Below are 13,651 nucleotides of genomic sequence, written 5' to 3'. Positions count from 1 at the left end.
TCTCTATTCCTTTTCTAGGTTCGGGATTAAATTTTGTCATACAAGGTACATGGCGCGGCAATCCAATAACAGCGGTATTAACTTCATGGATTTTGGTTCAAACAATCTTGCTTATTGGCTCGTTGAATACTATTGCTCAAATTAACTCGGTACTATTTCTTTTAAGTTATCTGGCTACCAATCTTGCGTGTCTTGGATTGGAACTTGCTAGTGCACCAAACTTCAGGTATTCAAACATTCATTTAATTATAATATTCTTGAGGCTTCCATGAGTGCTTTCTATATAAAGATTTCGCGGGTTTCCTCCGTGTTCAGATCCATTCTTGGAATGCCAACGTTTCGTGAATCTTGCAGTCCACTTCGTCAGGATGAGGAGCAATTTGATACTCGGATACAGTATCAGACTGCTCCTCGCCCATGAAGGACTGTAAGGTTCACGAAACATTGGCCATCCCAAGAATGAATCTGGACACAGAGGAAACCTGCGAAACGCGTTTTCATTTAATTATTTTAATTACGATATTACGATTTTATATATATATATATATGTATATATATGTGTATAATAATATTACATGTCCTTTATAAGTAAATCTAAATCCTCCTTTCAGGCCAACATTTAATTACTTTACATGGCACACAGCGACTATAGGTCTTCTTGGAACACTGATAATGATGTTCATAATTAATAGTATTTATGCTTCCAGTAGCATAATTTTATGCTTAATATTGATCATTGTGCTACATTTATTCTCACCGAGTAAAAACGCACCATGGGGCAGTATATCTCAAGCATTGATATTCCATCAAGTCAGAAAATACTTGTTAATGTTGGATTCGCGTAAAGATCATGTTAAATTTTGGCGTCCGCAAATGTTACTGATGGTTGCGTGTCCGCGTTCCGCTTGTCCTCTTATCGATTTTGTGAATGATTTGAAGAAAGGAGGACTTTATGTTATTGGACACGTAAAAGTTGGTAAATTTAATGGTCAAAATAACGATCCTACGATCGAGGAATATCCGCACTGGTTAAGTTTAGTTGATCATATGAGAGTTAAAGCTTTCATTGAATTGACTGTGACAAAAACGGTGCGCGAAGGCATGCAACATTTAATAAGATTGTCCGGCATGGGTGCAATGAAACCAAATACGATCGTTCTCGGGTTTTATGACGAAGAAACGCCGAAGAACTTCTTCTTGGATTCTCAATACGCGACGACAATGTTTGAAAACAGTACAACGCTTCCGAATAACACTGTATTCCCTCTGAGGCAAGCAACAGGTGAAAAGAATCTAGATCCGGTTCAATATGTTGGTATGTGCTCGGATGTTTTAAGAATGAAGAAGAATTTATGCCTATGTAGAAACTTTCATCTGTTAAATAAAGCACAGTTGACAAAGTGAGTAGAAATATGTTGTCACGAAAATATTTGTAATATCTATTATTATTACAATAATATGTATTTATTTATTTGCTTTTAGAAACTCGAATTTGAAATATATTGACGTATGGCCGGTCAACTTTTTCCAACCAACCGATCAAGATCCATTCGATACAACATCATTATTCATGCTTCAACTCGCATGTATCATCAATATGGTACCCAGTTGGAAAAATCTACATCTCAGAGTGTTCCATTGCGAAACTGGGGGTGGTAATGAAAGCCTAAGTATCTCAGATTCTCCCAATTCAATGAACGAATATCCGAGAATCTCAAATGAGCACAGAATTCGAAAGTCATTGAATTTGCTGAGAATTTCTGCTTCGATTAAAAAAATTCCTGAATGGGGAGAGCAAATCCGAGGTTTAAAGGGTAGGCCTCTGCTTGAACCAAAAAATCAATATGAATCAAGTACAGAATCTAATAATGCTTTGAGTAACGTGTCCCGAGCTTATATACTGGGGTAAGCATTATAACTAATTCTTCAGCTACAATTTTTTACAAAGAGAAAAATGTTTATTAATTTTATTTCTCAGAGTCAATCAACTGATACGGCAATATTCTTCTCAAACTGCAACAACATTCATTTATTTGCCTGGTCCGCCAGCCTCAAACACTTGGGATGAGGACGACATGTATCGACAGTACCTACAATCATTGACAGAATTAACTGTTGATTTACCACCAACAATTTTAGTACACGGTGTTAGTGCTGTTACATCAACTACCTTATAACAAAATGTATGAAAAGAAAAGGGGAAATGTTTAAAATATTTTCCATTGATAAAAAAAGAAGACACAAGAGAAGATAAACTATATAATTAAATTTAAATTATATAATTATATTTTAAATTATTATTTCTCATACTAATTTAAAAAAAAATTATCTTAAATTCATATAATGACTATAACTGTAATTTATATTTAATTAATGATTAATATAATTATTTAGAGAATATAATAATAGTATAACGTAGCAAAGCAATAAGAATTGATTTAAGATTAACAGAAAATTTATCACGTCCGAAAGAAAGTTTAATATTGTAAGTACTAAAATTTATTACTGTGATAACGAAAGTATTGTGTAAGAAATTCTTCGAAGACAAATATTTTTTAAAATATGATTGCTATAAACAGAAATTAAAACTGTAAATATATCAACGGATTTAATTTATCCAATCCAATGGCACAACATCCCAAATTGGGACAAGGCCTACCTCTCGTACATATGCCTCTGGTGCACACGTAGGTTGTTACACAGAGATATACGGGAATCTATTACAATCTTCTAATGTCGATTTCAAATGCAGTTTTTGAGAGGTTTTCTTGGCAATAGATACTCTTGATGGTTTGCCAAGATCGTTATAAAGAGGTAGCTACGAATACGTGAAAATTTTTTGAATTTGCCTGCGGGATCGAATCTGGGATCTCTGGCATAGCAGTCTCGTGTGCTACCAACTACGCCACGCTCATGCTCGCGGATTTAATTATAATGTAACTTAATATATTCTATATATAAAATACTATCGCCGTATCGCTCTTTTATATCGCATTTCATATCTGAACATTATTCAGTAATAATTATAAATATTTAAATAAATATGAATTTATTAATATTATTAGTGAGTTATTACAAAATTTATTCCCAATAAAAGGAATGATATTTACAAATATTTCGTACAGTACTGGACGAAATAAAGTACGCATTTTGAATGTTTTTACGGAATTTTTGTAATCATCATTGTAGACTAAGAAATCTTCTTTTTGCCTGATTCATCATTATGTTATCTGTTAGAACCGGCGAGTATTAAGTTCATAATGTTCGAAGTGCGTTATACTTCATTTTGTCTACTGTACGTGCTGTAGATATAGGCTGTGTTCGCTTTGACGCTTACAGCACTTGTGAGCATCATTTGTTCTTGTTTAATAAACAAGGACGCTTAAAGCATTGTGAAGGACAAAGCGAACATAGCTGTAGAATGTAATCAACATAATAAATACATACATTCAGTTTTGGTGCTCACTCACTATGAACTTCATCATACAATGCGTGAGCGCCAAAACTGAATCATCATGTTTATTAAGCCCGTATTGGAGATTGAGAATTACGAACTAAATATTAGAATTTGATCAATGTTTACCAATCAGGTAAGTTCAATTTTAATCCGTTTTGTTCTGATTGGTTAAGTTTTAATTACCAATTCTTATTTTGCAAGGCATCTGCGTAGTCTGTTGGTATATTCAGGTACGATTCACTTTACGCTGCCAAGGCTTTCAAGCGTTCTTTGAATGATTAATTTGTAAAAGGCTACATTCCATTTCACGCATGATTTGCATAATGTATCATTTTATCTTCCTTTAATGGTGGTGTAAAAAATAAGGATAAAAAACAAGGATCGCACCATGCGTGAACCGGAATGTACCTAAATTCTTTCTTTTGATTGATCAACGATGCATTTACAGCATTAAGATACCTTTTCATGTTGTCAGCATGAATCTGACCCACTGAACAATATGCACTGAAATAAGCTTCGAGGAAAATTCGTGGCCACAATTTATCAGCCGCTATTTTAGTTGGGACGATATTTGAGCGAATCAAAAGCGTTCACGCGCGCGCTGCGATCGATGTATCGATGTATATGTACTATCGATGTATAGAAATCTATATGGACATGAATGGTATGCAAACAAAAATAATGTCACTTCAATTTTATTAATACATTCAATAAAATAATATTAATAACATTTTTCATATCCTACATTGTTAACACATATGCAGGAATTATATATTTAATACAAAAATACATTTAATACATTTAATACAAAAATTCTTACTTATGAAATGAAATGAATGTTCTTTTTACTTCTCTGCCCACATCCAGACACACAGTATTTCTTGTTGAGGCTTTGCACATTTTATAGTCACGCGATTTTATAATCTTTCAAAGTAATCTTTCAAATATAACCACACGATGATCTTGCTGATCATGCTCACTAAAGAACACTAATGCCCGTTTCCATCAATGTGGATTAACTTTAATCTCGGTTCAACTTATTCTTAGTCATTTTCTAATCTTTAGAATTAGAAAAAGAAGAGTAAGACCGGAATCAGACTATGCATTGAAGATTGAGTTTAAAAATTAAAGATTGAAATTTCACCAATGAGAAGTTTTGGCTCCTTTTGTTCTGATTGGTCAAACTTCAATCTTTTAATCTTTAATGAAGGCTTACTTAATTGGGCAATAGGCACAAACAACAGGAAATAACGAGCCATCAGAGCTCTGAGATATAATATCGAACATATACTCCAGAACTCTGATTGGACTCATTATTCCCTGTTGCCTATGCCTATTGTGTTTAAGCCTTTATTTTTCAATGTGTAGTCTGATTCCAGCCTACGTTAAACCGAGATTAAAGTTAATCTACGTTGGTGGAAATGGGCATAAACGTAAGTGCGCATTAGCATCTGAAAGCTTCTGATTCGCTCTTATATTGAAATTAAAATGGCGCTGATGAATTGCCATGATTTTCTATGCTTCACAATGAAGATACCCATTTCAGTGTATATATAGTTCAGTGATTGGACCACGGCCTTATATTGACGCTGAAAATAGCTGTGTTCAGTGGACTCAACATTTGAGTGAGTGCTCGCTGTTATTGGTGTATTCTTTTAGATCATCCAATCAGCATTTTAGATCTGGAAGAATACATCAATAGCAGCGCTCACTCAACTAGTGAGTTAGCTGAATGCAGCCTATGAGCGTCGAGAGTCAGCATGAAAAGGCATCTTTGTGAATCGCATCCTGTGATAAGCGCAGTAAACGTAGTCGTATATGATATGTATATGTATGACAGTGTACATACACGTATATATATATATATATATATATATTTATCAATGACTCTATGCCACGTTGGCAGTCTGGTACTGCACCGTATTTTTGTAGGAAAAGTGTGATTCCATCAATTTACGCGTGCAAACATTTCTGAATGTTGAAAATGTGAGAATGTAGTGTGAAAAAGTACGGAAGGTATTGAACGAAATTTCTCAACAGTTCAAAGTGTGTGTTCGAGAAATGTGAACTACAGGGTGGGGCGAGAGTAAAAGTAAGAAGTAAGATTGGGCTGCCTCGCGTTTACGACTTGACGTCAATCGGTGATGATCATATATCGTTAAACACTGAATGATTTGACAACTATTTCATTGTTAGTGCTTTGTTTAATAGCGTAAATGGTGAGAAGAGACAGTGTCCTAACTATATGAATTTCATATATTAGATAGTGATGTCATCAGACATGAATCTGTTTGATTTGCTGGAGGATACGTTTCTCAAAGGAGACGTTAAAGATGAGCTACTAGTTGACCATAATTATGGCGACGTCATCACGGTGAGTTGCCTATAATTCCATTTGTAAGCTTCTAATGCATTTGCTGTGTCATGAGTGGCTCATGTTTGACAGTTTATTTTAATCTTCATTCAAAACAGACTTAACCATATCTTCTCTCGTAATGCTGAAGAAAAACATATGTTTAGTTTAGAAATTCATTTGCTTAATAATTTGATAATAATCTATGAAGTAATTATAATATACATTACAAATTTATGACATTAAATTCAATATATAGTACTAGAGTAACTACAGAGTATACTATATACATATAGTATAGACAATATTATTTTAAAAAAATTCTTGTAATTCTCGATTAGATAATATACACCATGAGAATAGAAAAAGTATTACAAATTGATATACTGTTGTGAGATTTATTTATAATATCAATAATCAAATTATCTTGTATCTCAAATTTTATCTCGATAAAACGGTGCAATTTTGTATTTCGTAGAGGACTGTAACAATATGTAAAGAAGTTATTAAAAAATCCTATGGCGACATATTTCATTACATTTTATTTCATATTTAGTTCATTCAAGATTTTTTTTAATAATTGAAAAATTAGCTGCGAATATGAGAGACCTATTTATATATTTTCAACAAAACTAAAGCAGAGCGTACACACAATATGGCTATATAATTGTAGAAACATCAGAAATTGTATCGAAAAAATTTTATAATAAATTTGTCGAGTAAATCATGTTTAAATTTTTTTTTTATTAAACACATATAACATATATGTCTGTCAGAACAAATAATTGTAACGACTGAGTTTTAATATTAATTATTTCAATAATAATTATTATAACTGCTTAAAACGTAACTTTAATGATTTGCATAATGGTGATTGTATTATCAAAAACTGCATATATATATATATATATTTTATCAATAAATTTTAATTCATGTTAACATATGGTACAAATATACACACCATGTGCTTTTACAGTCTATACTTTCATACAATCTCTATATTATTTATATTTATAGTCGTTAATTTATTTTTATCTCTGTATCATAGTTGAGCTCATTATAGATAATCTATAATTTTTATCAGAATTAAAAATGGAAGTTTCCTAATTTTGTAAAGACAGTGAACATTATATAAATATATATATATTTTATATATGTACATATGTCTTAATTTTTTAAATATTTTTCCTTATATTGTATACAGTTTATGTAAAGTTATAAATAAATTTCTGTCAGGAATTGAATCTGAAAGACATTTTACACTATCGTCAAACCTTGTTATCTAAAATTGCAATATCATTCGGAGCATAATAATATTAATGTGAAAAATCTTTTAAAAACCAAATCATACAGACTCTTGTCAAGAATTGTTCAAGAAATAATATTGCAGATACGGATAATTTATCTTCCAGAGACGATTTTATCCAGTGATGTTTATAACATATGGTGCGCCGGCTACCCACGTGGTTTTTCATATAACCTCAGTTCCAAGTTGCTAAAATAAGTAATATACGATTTATTTCATTCCTCGACCAACAATCAACCGAAGATTTAAAATAAATTTTTCTTGTTCGTCACGTATGATGCAAACGTAATTAGAAACGCATCAGCACGTGGCAGATGCGTCACATGTTCGAAACGCAATATTTAGATCGAATGTCGTTATCTATACGAATTTTCATTACTCGGTATTTTTTTTTAGAGTACTCATTACAAGCTCCTTTTTTTTATAAATTTTTTTCCTTTATACAGTAGTCGCTTCCTATTCGTAAAAAAAATTCGTAAATCTGTTCGCAAATAATTTACAAGCGCTTTTTTAACGCTGCGACAGTGTTAATGTATGCACATGATTGATTAATGAGAAAGATTTCTTTCTGTTTCTTTTCGAGTATGGTCGAACCAGAAATTGAGAACCCGATCTTTACGCGGCGAATGACCTTTAAAAGGGTACCGTTATGTTACGGAATTCTTCGTAACCGCAAGTCTTAATTCTTCACGTACAAACCAATACGATGTATTAAAATACAATAATTTATAATTCTTTCTTTTTTCCTATAATTATATATTATTATTATTATTAACTACTCGCGTAGTTTTTTAAAATGTAATTAAATATACAATATTTTACATTTCTCAACTTCAATTTTTACTGTTCTTTGAAGATATATAATTAAAAAAAGATTGATAATAGTCTGTGTCTTTTTTTAGATAAGGATAAAGGTTCTTCTTTAATTACAAAATAATTTGTGCAGCATTCGATTGATAAGAAAATCGGTTTGTAAAATTATAGATTTCTAAAACAAGGATAATTTCACATAAAGTTAATAAAATCAGTAGTGAAATTATTTGAGTTTTATTTGTCATTATGTATATGTATACATTAGATAATACCTTTATTGCATTGATAAGAAGAGAATCATTTTGCTTCTCTGAAAAATGTACATATGATAAGCCCAATATCTCGTGTCCCTGGGTTCTTACTAGTATTTAAAGAGAATACGAGAATTCTGTAAACGAAATGGAACATGTTGCATTGATTTCGATTACGTAAGCCAAGGTTTCTGTTATTTATTTTCCTCCTTTCCTAATTTAATCTTAAGCATATTAATGATGCGTATATTAATGATACGTAAAAAAGACATACGCGTGAATTTAACGGTTTAATGATGTCGAATTTATTAGCGTAAATTTTATGCTAATATAATATATATAAAATTATCTATTATTAAAAGATTACATATTAGATTACATAAACGATGTCTATGTAATATTTCAGACAGAAGAATGCCCCATGAATTCCGATGATGATTTGTTTGCCTCGATCTTGAAGATGGAGGAGGATCCACTTGGTTTCAATTTGATTGGGAAGGATATGGAAACAGTCGCATCCTCCTCATCAGACAGTGGACTCTCCAGTGCGCTAAGTCTTTCTTATGAACAGCAATTGAGTCCGTATTTGTCGAGAACGGACAATAATGAGGAAGAAGATATCAGTAATTCTGACTTGAAAAGTCCGCAAGATTTTATGGACTTTGAAGCTGCGGTCAGTCCGTCTTTAGGCAGCGTAGATAGTTCTGTCAAATCTGTCATGAGCTCGAATATCGGTTCACCAATTACCGACATGGCCGAAGAGATGGATTATGAGCCATCTTTAGTTGCTATTGTAACGCCAAACAATATTATGCCAAGTTTGAGCACTACTGTTGCTACCGAACAACCGGTTGTTAATATTGGTAAGTTCTTATCGCATTCAAGGAAACGTATAAGTATCTATGACATGTAATAGTAAAGATATATTAAACGTAAGGTTCGAACAATGTCATTGAATAACATATCATTATTTTGGCTAATCACTAATACAATTTTAGCTTTAATAACATATTCAGATCTCACATAAATTGTATGTACGTTTAAGATGTGTTATCAAGATATGTTATCGGTTTGACATAAACCTGCCATTGATTTGAAGTTTCTCATTTTAAAAAGGATCATTTTTTATAATTCTAAATTTTAAAAGTACTTTATTTTTTTCTCTAATATCTCTGAAATCTCTACATGAAAGTTCATTTTGTAATTGTATGAAAAGATTAAATATATGTTGATTCTTATGTTATATAGATTCAACAACTAAACAACAAGTTCAACTTACGCCACAAGAGAACGCCGTAAATATTCGCAATTTAACGTGTAATGGAAAACGAAATATTCGACAATTGATACGCGTCACTCCAATGGGTTCCGGTAATCCACGATCTATTCTATTGCCAGTAAGTTTAAAAGACATGAAGGAAGTCCGAACTATTAAAATCATGACAACACAAGCAAAAAATTTGAAAGGCTTCAAAATTAATCAAGCAAACATAATCAATAAACCCATTCAGGTAATATATGCATGTAATATCTAAAAAAAAACTGTTTAATCAAGGAATCTTGATTTATGTATGTGTCTATGAATTACGTAATTATATTATATTTATAATATATCGATGTTATTTATAATAATGATACATATTAATGCTGTTTTTAAAAATGACCTTTTTCGTGTTATAATTAGATGACTATCAAACAAGACGATTCGAGCAGTGATAAAGGTTGCAATTCCAGTGATGAAGTAACATCAGAAACTGACTCGACTTATCCACGATTAAAGTTAAATGCAGAAGAAAAGCGATTATTGCAAAAAGAAGGCATTACATTGCCTAGTCATTATCCATTGACAAAGCACGAAGAACGTGAATTAAAGAGAATCAGACGCAAGATTCGTAATAAAATATCTGCGCAAGATTCTCGCAAGAGGAAAAAGGAGTACGTGGACGGATTGGAAGATCGCGTCAAACAGTGTACAGAAGAGAATATAACTTTGCTGAAAAGAATAAAAGCTTTACAGTCGCAAAATCAGAGTTTAGCCGGCCAATTAAAGAGACTACAAGCCCTAATACAAAAGGGCAACAAGAGCGCCCAACCGGCAACTTGTCTGATGGTCTTATTGCTTTCGTTAGCTCTTGTCGCTTTACCGAACTTGCGACCACATTCCAACAATAATAATAACGATTTAACAGAACAGGAACAACCAGAGAAAACATCACTCCCAGGTAAATTCTTATATAACGTATCATATTTATAATTCAATATAAACTTGAGGAATATCGGACATTCGCAAATATTTTTCATTAGATTTAAAACTTTTTTATGCTTATCTTTGATATTCATTGTTACACAGTTATAAAACAGATAAAATGTCAATAATCACATCGGAGTTATTGATAAAAATATCCGTAAAATTTTTACGTAACATTCAACATAGAAAATGAAATTAACTGTAATTCAAGATTTTTTTGAAGATTAAACTAAAATATTAGCGAATTTAAAAATATTTAATGCAAATAAAATTGTATAATTCGCATATACATATACATATATTTATAAAAATATAATATGTAAAGTGTACATACCTATATGTATAAAGTTTACTACACATTACTATTATTATTTGAAAAAAAAAACTTTCACGTATTTATTTCATTTTATTATAGAATATTTCGTAGCATCGAACTGCATGCGTAGCAAATTCTTCAAATTTGACAAATAAATATTCTTGAATTTCGTCACAGTTGCACATTGCATCGATGTACGTGATATTTTATTGGCTGTTTAAATTTGGCTAGAAATCATTCAAGTACATACGAGTTCTTTGACAAATTTCTTTGATAAAAAACAGAGTTCTCTGACAGATTTAAAAGCGATATTTTATTTTCTATAATTCACAAAAATTTGATTTTAATGATGTGCAGTAAAAATTGACATAAAATAAAGAAATACAATAACCAAAAGAAGAAATTCACAGAAAAAAAGGCGAAAATTTGGAAGAAAAGTGCCTATTTCAAACTCTAAAAGTTATAATCTTTTGAATGTCTTGTTCAAAATTAACAATAAAAAACCTGTATACACAATGTGAGAACAGTGAAAACTGTAACAGGCTTATGGGATCATTAAGAAGTTGTCTTACTACTTTCTAAAGGGAAGCAGGGAAACACTCATCCTTTCACTGATTTCATTTATTATTCAGACTTTTTTCGTATAATTTATGACATTCCTGTTAAAATAAATCGACTTTTAAATGAAGAATAAATTTAATGAATAATATCCAAAAAGTAAGCATTTTTTTATTTATTATCAATGAAAATTAATTATAAAAAATATATTATCAACACTTTTCAATCTGTTTTCGAATACTTTACATAAAAAAGGAAAGATGTGTATATTCGATTTTAAATATTTATCTTAAATATTTAAATTTTTTGTTCATTTCATAAAAATATTTCATAAAAATTTTTAATGATAAGTTATACATTCAAAAAAGTGTTCATATTTTTTATGACATTACTAATCGACATTTTTCTACTTTTCATTAAATGTTTAATATATAGTATAGATAATAGTGCTATACAGTTTTTTTATGGAAATAACTGCTTCCACAGACCAAGTTTTCCATTTAAGAATCTATTCAAAATGCTGATATATCTGTGAATAACAGTATGTGAGAGAATATATTTAATAATCTTTCAAAATTATAAAATTTCAATTTTAACACATTGACATAAAAGTAATTGTCCGTGCTCTTGTGTGATAGATTGTAGAATGAATTTAAAGTACTTAATGAATATATAGTTCTTACTGCATATATATAGTTAATAATGAAATAATAACATAAGTTGTGTCATAATAATCATATTCGAGCTGCTATTGTAAATAATCATTTTAATTTATCATTTAATTTTAGGTCGCTCGAGAACTTTATTATATACGAAACAGCTAATGGATGAAGAATTACAGCAATATGGTGAAGAGTTGTTGCAGGAGGTCGAGGGTCTTCTAGATCACGATTACAGTCCAGTAATACAAATGCCTCTCTATAAACGCCCTCGTATTGACAGCGAAGCTACTCCTAAATACATCTCTTCTATAAATCATGTGGGAGGTACGCTTGGTTTAAAACCAGATCTTGCCATCTCAAAGACAAAGAAACAATATATCGAACCACCATTGGATGATATATGGCCACCGCCAAATCCAGGCGGACAGAAGACAGTCAAAATGGATAAACTCGAAACTATTACCAACGAGCTCAAGATTAATATTTCTGATGTTGAAGGCACTAGAACAGTTCTTATCAAGATGCCTCATGATAAGTAAGACGGAAGATGTTTACCTTTGCAACGATACAATAGTATCTTTTTCGACTTACGAATTTTTACAGAGATTAGAAATATATTTTATTATTAGAGCAGCAAAAAATTAAATTTTTTCTGAAATTTTAAAATATTATATTAATAATCAACTTCATCAAAACAATTTTATATGAAAAACAATAATTATATTCAAAAGGCGTAATAGTCTTGCAACTGTTGAATACAAATTATTACGAATAAACAGTACCTATCTATGAATGTAGCAATCATTTTTCAAAAGGCAATTATTCAATTGTGTTTTCTAAATGCAATCAATATACATTTCTCAGCAGACATCGAATCATCGATATTATCTATTAACATAATGATTAATAATGTTAACTGTTAAACTGTGAACCGCAGGCGGCCGCAGTCAAAGTCATTTTTGTAAGAACGTTTTCTTGTTCGCTAAATGTGGTTCATATACATATATATATATATATATACATAACGATAACATCGTACATTTCGATACTCGGTTTAGAATTTTCTTCGGTGAATAAGTATTTACATATTAGATAATAGAAAACTTCTCTTCCTCCAATATGTATAGCCACTAAAGATTTATGGATCCAAAATGTTGTAATTCCATAAATTACAAATTTGATTGAATTCTGCAGCATGAATTAAGATATCTTGAACTAAGTATCAAATTAATATAAGTGTAAATGATAATAAAAATAACTGACTAATATAGCTTACCATATATGAGAAAAAACATCTTCACAAAAAAACAGAAAAGCCACATTAATCAGTTTACACTTATATTAATTTGGTACTTAAATAGTTCAAAATATTCCAATTCACGCTGCAGAAATCAATCAAATTCGTAATTTATGGAATTACAACACTTTGGATCTATAAATATTGAATATTTAGTGACTATACATATTGGAGGAAGAGAAGTTTTCTGTTATTAACATGTAAATAGTTATTCGCTGAAAAAGATTCTCTAAACCGAGTCGAAACATACGAACCTTATGTATATGAGAAATATACATAAAGTTATTAAAAACTAAGGGCATTAAAAAATAAGACATTAAAAACTAGAGTCAACCGTTATCTAATTGTGATGAAAAAACGCAAAGTTGAAATTCAACACATGCCATTTTC

At 30.8% G+C, this 13,651-nt stretch overlaps 2 protein-coding genes across 3 annotated transcripts in view; both read left to right on the top strand.

Moving 5' to 3' along the window:
- Positions 1 to 2,239, top strand: part of LOC108685110 (solute carrier family 12 member 9) — a 4,518-nt gene extending 2,279 nt beyond the window's left edge. For both annotated transcript variants that reach the window (XM_018189757.1, XM_018189758.1), the window contains exons 7-10: positions 18 to 226; positions 612 to 1,400; positions 1,483 to 1,905; positions 1,979 to 2,239. In XM_018189757.1, coding sequence (XP_018045246.1) covers positions 18 to 226; positions 612 to 1,400; positions 1,483 to 1,905; positions 1,979 to 2,177 — 1,620 coding nt within the window. In that variant the 3' untranslated portion in view covers positions 2,178 to 2,239. The remainder of the gene's footprint in view (positions 1 to 17; positions 227 to 611; positions 1,401 to 1,482; positions 1,906 to 1,978) is intronic.
- Positions 2,240 to 5,352: 3,113 nt separating this feature from the next.
- Positions 5,353 to 12,595, top strand: LOC108685119 (cyclic AMP response element-binding protein A-like). Its single transcript, XM_018189773.1, has 5 exons — positions 5,353 to 5,831; positions 8,587 to 9,043; positions 9,429 to 9,691; positions 9,865 to 10,402; positions 12,091 to 12,595. The coding sequence occupies exons 1-5, from the start codon at positions 5,727 to 5,729 to the stop codon at positions 12,501 to 12,503; spliced, it is 1,776 nt and encodes a 591-aa protein (XP_018045262.1). The 5' UTR covers positions 5,353 to 5,726; the 3' UTR covers positions 12,504 to 12,595.
- The last annotated feature ends 1,056 nt before the right edge of the window (positions 12,596 to 13,651 follow it).

Source organism: Atta colombica, unplaced genomic scaffold (genome assembly GCF_001594045.1).
Source record: "Atta colombica isolate Treedump-2 unplaced genomic scaffold, Acol1.0 scaffold146, whole genome shotgun sequence".
NCBI lineage: Eukaryota > Metazoa > Arthropoda > Insecta > Hymenoptera > Formicidae > Atta > Atta colombica.
Note: the sequence above shows the minus strand (reverse complement) of the source record. Positions and strands in the feature narration are given on the sequence as shown.